The following is a 9,435-nucleotide window of genomic DNA, read 5'->3' on the forward strand; positions in this document are numbered from 1 at the left end:
CTCACAAGCTGGAATTAGTTCATTCAGATATTTGTGGACCAATGAGCACAACCTGATTGAGCAACAATGTATATTTTGCATTATTTATTGATGATTTCAGTATAATTAATTGGGTTTATTTTCTAAAAACCAAATCACAAGTGCTCTCTGTGTTCAAAGGCTTCAAGAAAATGGTTGAAACTCAAAGTGGCTAGAAGGTTAAGGTGCTCAGAACTGATAATGGAGGTGAATATACCTCAAAAGAGTTCAATGTTTTTTGTTAAGAAGCTGGAATTGTACACCGGCTAATAGCTCCATACTCAGTAGGTACCCTCTCGACATTTCATCACCAATTGTGTGCCATTCCATTCTAGAGTAAAAGTCCCAAGAGCAGGCACTTGTTCGTTTATCCATGAAGTAAATGACCAGTTTCGCCCGATTTTCAAGTTGATGCCTAGTTTCATCCCAAGTAGGAGGGTGTCTGTAAGATTATCGAAACTTTCCCTTAGTTCCTTCTTCATAGATCCATCTGAATTGAACTTTTCCAAAACAAAATTTCCAGAATCAAGCAAAGTAGTTGTTGAGTTCCTAGCTTCTTGATCATCAATTTTCCATCTGCATCCAGTGTGAGGTTTGCATCGGTATGGGATATAGGCTTGTCTCTATTAGCAACCCAAACTTTCTCCTTCTGAGCATCAATAGTGAACCATATTCCTAAATAACTACTAGATTCCAGGCTGAAAAAGCCTAAAGTAAAGTCCTTTTGGCAAAAACCAGTAATTTTTACGAGAATTGAAGCTCTTCCTCAGGTTTGATGGTGTTTATCTATGCACTATAAATATAAGGCAGTACTCCCAATCACATACATGAAAAACACAGAAACAAAATCGCATTGCTAAGGCACATGCTACTTTCCATTTTTGCTATTCCAAGTTTCGCATGTCTATGCTTTCATGCTTTGTGTTTATCCTTTAGCCTTCAACTTCACAGTACATTGAAAATGTCATGGGTGAACTTCCAGATATCTCGCAGCATCCTTTTGGAGCCCAGTCTTATACACTTACTAGTCTAATTATGGATATTGCTTGGAGAGTATGGGCATACTTCTCCTTTGTCCACATTTTTTTTTATAAATGAATCTCTTAAGATTGATTTCAAGTAGGCAAGGGAGAATTTTCGGCCTTTCTTTGGAAAACAGCCTGGTGCTAGATTTTGGGTAGGGACCGACTGATGAGACTTGAGAGAAGGGTGAGCATTTCTATTCTTTTTCTTTGGGCTTTCTTGGACTTTTCATCACAACATTGTCAAGGGAAAACTCAAAAAAGTTTGAAGAATAGCTCCCTCTTCTTATTATTTATTTATTTATTTCTCTTTATGGATTTAATTTGCTAATTTTTCTAATTAGAGGTGTAAGAAAGACAGGGTTGGGTAGGGCTCCCCATCCCTTGTCCATTTGAGGGCATGGAATTCCCACTAGGGGAATCCTGGTTCTGTGCTTATTCCCGAATCTTGGAATTCATATTCAATTCTTTTCTTAATTTTTGAAATATAAAATTATGTATATTATATAAACAATCAAGGCAGATTGGTTGGGGAAGGGAGTAGGACCTCGTCCCCACTTTAGGTTTACTAAAATTTTCTCTAATCTCCACTCTAACTTTGATTATCATTCCATACTCATTTTATCAGGGAGGGATTCCCACAGGAAGTCGTTTGGATAGTGTGTTTTTTTGCCTATCATGCCATTAGTCATCTAAGCATTCATCTTGTGATATTGTCTAATAAAGATATCTGCATGTGGGATTTGTAAATTTTGCATTGTAACACCATCACCATGTTTAGGCATTATCTGTTTATGTTGTGGATGAAGCAAGATTCCTACAATTCATGATTCCAAATATACATAAATATATCGTATGAATGAGAATTATGGTCCAAATTGAAATAAATTATTAAACATGTACCATTTTATTGGGTAAGGTAATTTTTTTTGTTTTAGTCCCTCAAGTATAGGTATCATATCCCTTGAATTGTGTAGAATTATTTTCATGTCTAACTTTTAACATTGTTTTTAAAAAATACTTTTATTGCAATATTTAGTAGTAATGAATTAAATAAGCAATAATGATTATCTTAGTACTTAACTTTAAACGTGTTTAATTAGAGGCTTAAACTAGTTTAACACTAATCTTATATAATTATGAATTAAACTTTGATTAAGGTTAAGTATGATTAGTTAACAATTTAAGCATGTGTATTAACTTCTTGGGGGTTAATCAAAATTAAGAAAACTTAAGGGACTAATGGGTAGCTACAAAACATAAAATAGCACAAGTAAAGGGACTAAGTTGCAATTTGGAGAATTGGTAATTAGTGGCAACCTTAGAACTTGCCACCTCATGCATGCTAGCTTAGGAATCACTTTATAAGGGCTGCTAGCCCTCATTTCCAACCCTATCTTTGCAGCAATTTGGCAGCTCTAGAGAGAGAAGCTAAAGAGAGAAAGTGAAGAAATCAAGGTAAAGAAAAAGATAAAGTTAGTGATTTTAGTAAATTTGGGTTCCAAATGATCTTTTAAAACAAATTAATGGTATAGTTTGTTTAAAAATTGAGTTTAATTAGTTATAAGCATGTTTTTATTATAAATTAAAGTTAATTAGGGTTTTAAGTATTTTAATTTAAGTATCTTTTGACGAAATAATCACATGCTTGTTTGTTTAGTTTGCTTTAATTGAAAAATAGATTAGTGAATCATGTGATTAATTAGGTTTATTTGAACACTTGGAGCCTGCTAATGGAATAGGTTTAAGGAAAATCAAAATAATTAATTTATCCTAATTAATTGGGGAATATCAATATGCATAGTACAGATTGTTTAACTCACCTTAAATTTGATTTGAAAACCTATGAGCATGATGATTAGAGAATATGGAAATTAAAGTTATTAGCATTAAATTATTAAAATTAGCAATAAGGAAAATGTCATAAGTCTTAATTGTGTAACTTTTATGGTTGGGAAACCTAAATTATGTTGTTTCATTTTAGTTCCTTGTAATAGCTAAGGGTGTCCACATAGAAGGATTGCAAAAGAGAAGTTGGTGTAAGGTAGGAAATTTTATACCATTCCCTTGTGTATCTTTGTTTAATTTCTTGAAGCATTTATGGAAATTTTCATACCTTTATTATGATTTCATGAAGTGCTTTAATGTGCAATGGTGTTTTTAGTTTATTGTTTTAAATGTTGCAATGATATTTGGATATGTATTGGTATGAGGATTCACAAGTTCAATATTGAGAAAATGGTTCATGGTATGGTTACATTGCAAGAACAATATGGAACAATGACAGATAATATCCAAAGAATAACTTGATATGTGGGAAGTGGTTATGAGAAGTTGTGGGCACTATCTTTCAATATATTGTTTATCTGGGACCGTGGATCCTTGGGTGAAAGTCCCTAAAGCCCTCGAGAAAGACACTTTGATGTGGATGTATGGGGTTAGTCCTACTCTTGAGTTTTAGTCCGTAAATACATGGGGTTGGTCTTGCCTTTGTGTTGTAGTCCCAAAAGACATGGGATATGACTTATTCTTTGGTGATAGTCCTAGAATAGTCATTATTTATGGTCGAATATCTTTGGGAGCATTGATGGTTGATATGTACATTGGTGGGGGCTAACAGCTTATCATGTGTGAAACGATGAATGAGGCAAAGCAGAGATGAAATCATTAGCAACATGTGTACATGTTTGATATTATTGCATATTTGTTAATGGTTATAAAGTGTTTATCATGCATACCGCTATATGTTTGATTCAAGGTTTTCAAGGATATGCATAGGATAGTTATAAACTTTCCTACTGAGTCATGAACTCACCTTATTCCTTCCACTTTTAGATGAAGGTCAAAAGACATCTATTGAGGTTAGTGCTTGAGCATTGCTTTCCTGTTGATTAGATGCTATTTTGCTCATATTGAAAGTGTTTCGAGGCTTTTGCCTTTATATCTTATAAAGACTAAATCAATTTTTATTTTTTTTTTGAAAAAACGATGTAACTTATATTTGTTTTTCTACACTTGTAGTGTGGGATACCCTTATTGAACCATGGGGTTTTAGTCTGTACAAAGAAATAAGGTACAAGTTTTCATTTGTGAAACAGATCATATTTTGTTAATTAATGGTTTTAAAGATTATCACAAGGTGTATACTTCTCTATAACAAGTTTCAACATCCTCATTTTGCACAAAATCAACCAAAAACTCAGCATTTAAATTTTTGTCTCCCTCATTTAACCTATGGTAACTTTCTTCCCCCTCTTTAGTCTCCCTTGAGTAGACCTATAGGATTCTCAGTTCTAATGTTCAGAATTTTAATATTTTTTGGGTTGCAATTAATGGTTTATGGTAGTTGCTAATGCTCTAAAATCCCAACCTCTACTTGGATTCATTGCCAAAATTTTTTTTTGGTTTGACATCTGGATATTTGTTAGGTTACTTGTTGGTTTTGTTTTTGTGAAGAATCCTTGTACAGGAAATAGCAGTTTTGGGGAGAGAGACAACTTTATTGACTTTGTGGTGTCTTAGTTATGACTTCTTTGTTGGAGAACCAAAGTGAAGGAACTAGTTTCTTTGCACAGCAAGGGAAAGAGGATTGATCAGAATCATTGACGAACTGTGATATATTTGATGGGGAATGGACGCAGCGTGAGTGGGATCCGTTCTATAGACCTGAGCATTTGTTTGCACTGAACTAGTCCCAGCAAATTCTGTGCAATTCAGTTGCTTTAATGGCATGCCTGATTTATCATAAACTAAGACGGACACAAAAATTTTGCACTGCATCAAAGGTATAAAGTGATACTCTAGTTTTTTTCAATTGTTTTAAATTTGGATTTTGTTTATTTAAATTGAATTGATATATTAGTTTTACTTTAAGGGATTGTTTCCAAGTAAGGTGTGTATGTAGGAATTATAGTCTGCTATCTTATTTTAGGTTTTTGGCTTCTTTTTTGGGTCCTAAATCAAAATTACTTTAATTGATCTATTAATTTAATTTTATGGGTTTTGTTTTCCTGAGATTGGGTCGTATTGGGCTTTGTGTTTGTTGTTTTCGTACTCTTCATTATGACTATGCTTCATTCTTAGAAAGTTTGAGGGAAAATACAAAGAAAATAAAATAGAGAGAAAAAGTAAAAGGAAGAAAAAAGAGAAAAAAAATAAAAATTTAAAGTCAATAAATTATTTTCATATCCCACTTTAAACTCATTTAACTTACGTAACACTTTTATACAAAGATTAAATAATTTAAAAATATGCAAGTTCCTTACTAATTTTAATTATATTTGATATTTATTTTATTTTATAATGAAACCAAATTTCATTATATTTTTTTTTTCTTTAGTACTTTCTGAGAACCAAACATAATGTAATAGTTATCTCCAAATCTTATTTAAGTGTTTTATTTATTTATTTATTTTATTTCTTAAATTGGAATTTATCCGTCAATTTATGTTTATTGGTTCTGTTTTATTGAGCTTCATGAGTATGTTGGAAATTTCCTAGCAACAGATTTGAAGACCTATATCTCCTGCAATGTGTGGGAGAAGAACTTGGCTATGGATTAGCTGAAGCATCTCATCAGAGAAAAAAAAAAAAGGATTACCTGAAGCATGGAAGATGAAGTTTGGTTAACTGGTTTGTACATGTGCAAGTTGAACAAGTCATAGATTATCTTTGCTTTCATTGTCTGGTTTGTCGGTATGAGTGCTCCTCTTTGTGTCGTCAAAGGATTAATTGGGTTCTTTTACTTGCCTGATTAGGTATCACTTGGGCGCTTCTTGGAGCAATGAGGCAGGTGAGCGTGCTAGCTGTGAAGCAGGTGAGTGTGCATGTTTATTTGAATAATTTTACTGTGAGTAGATTTCCTCTTGACTCTTAAGACATAAACATGCACACTGTTGCCACCTTGTGTTTTGATCATTATTCAATGGCAAATAATGAATTATAGAACATATACATGACCTACTTTGGCTGAGATAAATATATAGACACGAAGATATAGATAGACATATATCATAATATGTTTTGGAGAGAAAAAGGGCAAATAGAGCTCCAGAATACATGCGTACAAATATGTTCCAAATGATCATAAAACCAGCTTCAGTTCAGTTGTCATCTTATATAAATCAACAAAACGTAAATAAAGAAAAGCATACCCTTCCATCTCTCAAGTAGTTACACTTGCATATCAGAACAACTCCTTGGCTCATCTGAGCGCAAAATTGCGGGTGGATTTGGCTTGGGTAGCTCCGTTCTGTTAAGCATGGAGCAAACTTCTGACATTGTAGGCCTCTCTTCATGCTTCTGTATACACAAGAGAGCAACACGAATCCACTTCAATATTTGGGTTGTTGAGTGGGGACCCACCACCGCTGGATCCACTAGTTTCAAGCTATTGCCTTCTCCCCATAACTTCCAAGCCTGAACCCAGTTCATTTTACGGACCATTTACTTACGAGGCTAGTATGAAAATTTTGGAAGCATGCATTGGGTATTGATAATAATGTATGTCGAGACTAATATGAGATCTGACGGACTTACATTTCGTATAAGACTTAAGTTGTCACCCTTAGAATCAGGGGGAATAATCCTCTGGCCGCTCACAATTTCCAACAGCAGGACCCCAAAGCTATAAACATCTGTTTTCTCTGAATAAGCTCCCCCCAGGACATACTCAGGTGGCATGTAACCACTGCATCCGTAATAGAAAGGTCAATTAATCCATTAGACTGAAGAAGAAAGCAGATAAATAAACAAGAGTCGAGGCACTTACAAGGTTCCAACAAGTTTACGAGTATGTGCTTCTGATGCATTTCGCTCAAAAATTCTGGCAGTGCCAAAATCAGAAATTTTGGGGTTCATGTCATGATCGAGTAGGATATTACTTGCTTTTAGATCTCTATGAACCATGTTTAATATTGAATGTCTGTGCAAGTAATCAAGTCCTTGTGCAATCCCCTCAATTATTTTGCACCACGTATTCCAGTCCAACATCTTTCTTCCAGCAGGAGCTGAAAATTTGGGTGAACACAACTAGTAAATTGTTTTATGCAAAAAAACATAAAAACATAGGAAAAAGTTATGCAAACAACAGGAAGGAAAAAGGGAGGTATTAAAACCAAAGAGGACGTCTTCCAAGCTTCTGTTGGGCATGAACTCATAGATTAACATCTTTTCTTCTCCCTCCATGCAGTAACCCAAAAGTCTGACAAGATTTCTATGTTGTTGTTTGGCAATCAGTCTTTCATTATTGAACTGCTCTGGTCCCTGTGTAGAATCCCTTGAAAGTCTCTTCACTGCTATTTCTTGGCCCCCAGGTAGTATCCCCTGCAAAAATAATCCACAATCCATAACGAAACTTTAATTGGGTACTTAAACAAAGATTAATGTCCTATTACATGCTATGGGCTTAATCAAATTATAATTACCTTATAGACAGGACCAAAACCACCCTTTCCAAGTTTATTTTCATCTGAAAAGTTATTCGTGGCAGCCATAACAGAAACTAAACTGAACTGTTTGACACTGTCAATATCTTCTGAATCACTCGGTACAATCTGCTCAGGTTTCTCCAATTCTCTATCCCCTGTTATATCACCAGAAACCTCAACATCACGTGGCTGAACTTCCCTCCTTACTCTATACCCTATTATACCAAAGCCAAAATTTCAACTATCCAACCTATTAACAAATGGCATTGCTTAATTTTATCTACAAGAGTTAAAAAACTACCTCTGAAATTTCTCGGTAAACAAGAGAAGATAAGTATTATGACCAGACCTACCACTCCACAGATAATGCTTATATTCTGCAAATGGTTCCCTGCATAGATGGAAGTTAATAAATTTTGTTGTTAGAGCAGAACTCAAGATAGAAAGAGAGGGTTTTTATGGTTTTGCTATAGCTCCTTTAATGGTAGACGATGAGTTGAAATATCAACTATACAGTTGGACTTTTTTTGAATTTTCGATCATGTATTTGGATTGTAAATTCTATGAAGATGTAAGATTTACCCAGAACTTTGTTTTGGTTGCTTTTAGGAATACAATACATAGAGAGTCTTACCTGTATCTTTTGATGAGGACAAGACATAGAGCTCCTCCTGATTTGCATCACCCACTCGGGCTAGTGGCAATTTATCCCTCCAAAACTGACATCCAGTTCCATTGGTGAATACAGTATTACAAGCAGTACAAGAACAATTGTTCCTGCATATAGCCTGACAATCACTAAGGCCCAAGCTCGTATCTATGTTCATTAATGATGGATATCCTGAATTGAGAACCGATTGCTTCATGAATTGGAAGTCTCTAGTCCTGCAAGTGGGTGGCTCTTGCACTGCACACCCTGGATATTTGCCATAACGATCACACATATCTTCCTTCACGAATAGAGTTCCGTAAGTGTCAAAAAATCCCCCTCTCCAGTTCAATACCCACTTTGAAATAGCTCCGTCTTGAACTGAATAGCTGAAGTAGGTCTCGTTGTCATTACAAACACTGATGAAAAAGTGGATGTTATGGTGAGTTTGAAAGAACTCAAAACTCTGATCTTTCAGAATTCCACTGCTCCAGTAGATGTCTTCTCGGCGTTTCGTTACCAATTGTGTGTCATTCCATTCTAGAGTGAAAGTCCCAGGATCAGGCACTTGTTCGTTTATCCACGAAGCAAGTGACCAGTTTTGCCTGGTTTTCAAGTTGATGCCTAGTTTCATCCCAGGCAGGAGCGTGTCTGTAGGATCATCGAAACTTTCCCATAGTGTCTGCTTCGCAGATCCATCTGAATTTAACGCTGACACAACAAAATTTCCAGAATCAAGCAAGGTAGCTATGGAGTTTCCGGATGCTTGATTGGAATTCAAGACAATTGGATCACCCCCACTATGAATGATCATCAATGTGCCATTGCCATCCAGCATGAGATTTGCATTGGTGCCAGATATAGGGTTGTCTCTGTTAGCAACCCAAACTTTCTTGTTGTCAACATCACTTGTGTACCAGATTCCTAAATAACTGCGGGTGTCCAAGCTAAAGAACCCCAGTGTGAAAGTCCTTTGTGCCGAAACCAGTAGCTTCGTGAATTGAATCCTTTCCCCAGGTTTGATGCTGTCTCTTTGTGCACTACAAGAGCAAGGCCCTCCCAAACAGACACATGACAAGATAAAGAAGAAAAAACCCAACCCCTGACCCCATTCGCAAATAAGAGGAGAAACTACCAAAGGATGAGGGCATGATTTAGGATTTACTTACTTGAGGTTGCTAAAAATTGAGCATCACCGAAGGGTGGACCTTTGGTGTTGGCAATGGTGTCCCGTCAAGTGTACTGAATCTTACAATGCCGACCTCGGTAAGGTAACCCCCTCACAATCAGAATGCTCCCCCTCCAATGTTGGGTCTTG

At 35.6% G+C, this 9,435-nt stretch overlaps 1 protein-coding gene across 2 annotated transcripts; it reads right to left on the reverse strand.

Moving 5' to 3' along the window:
* Nucleotides 1–6,022: 6,022 nt before the first annotated feature.
* LOC100266575 (G-type lectin S-receptor-like serine/threonine-protein kinase CES101) lies at nucleotides 6,023–9,435 on the reverse strand. 2 transcript variants are annotated; one of them, XM_010654285.3, is made up of 7 exons: nucleotides 8,103–9,435; nucleotides 7,770–7,859; nucleotides 7,466–7,623; nucleotides 7,157–7,364; nucleotides 6,811–7,048; nucleotides 6,579–6,729; nucleotides 6,023–6,458 (listed from the first exon to the last, which is right to left on the reverse strand). In XM_010654285.3, the coding sequence occupies exons 1-7, from the start codon at nucleotides 8,953–8,955 to the stop codon at nucleotides 6,213–6,215; spliced, it is 1,944 nt and encodes a 647-aa protein (XP_010652587.1). In that variant the 5' UTR covers nucleotides 8,956–9,435; the 3' UTR covers nucleotides 6,023–6,212. The 2 variants fall into 2 exon arrangements, with proteins under 2 accessions (XP_010652587.1, XP_019076788.1); XM_019221243.2 differs by having other exon boundaries at nucleotides 7,466–7,683; nucleotides 8,103–9,434.

The sequence above is a fragment of the Vitis vinifera genome, chromosome 7 (assembly GCF_030704535.1).
Source record: "Vitis vinifera cultivar Pinot Noir 40024 chromosome 7, ASM3070453v1".
Classification (NCBI taxonomy): Eukaryota; Viridiplantae; Streptophyta; class Magnoliopsida; order Vitales; family Vitaceae; genus Vitis; species Vitis vinifera.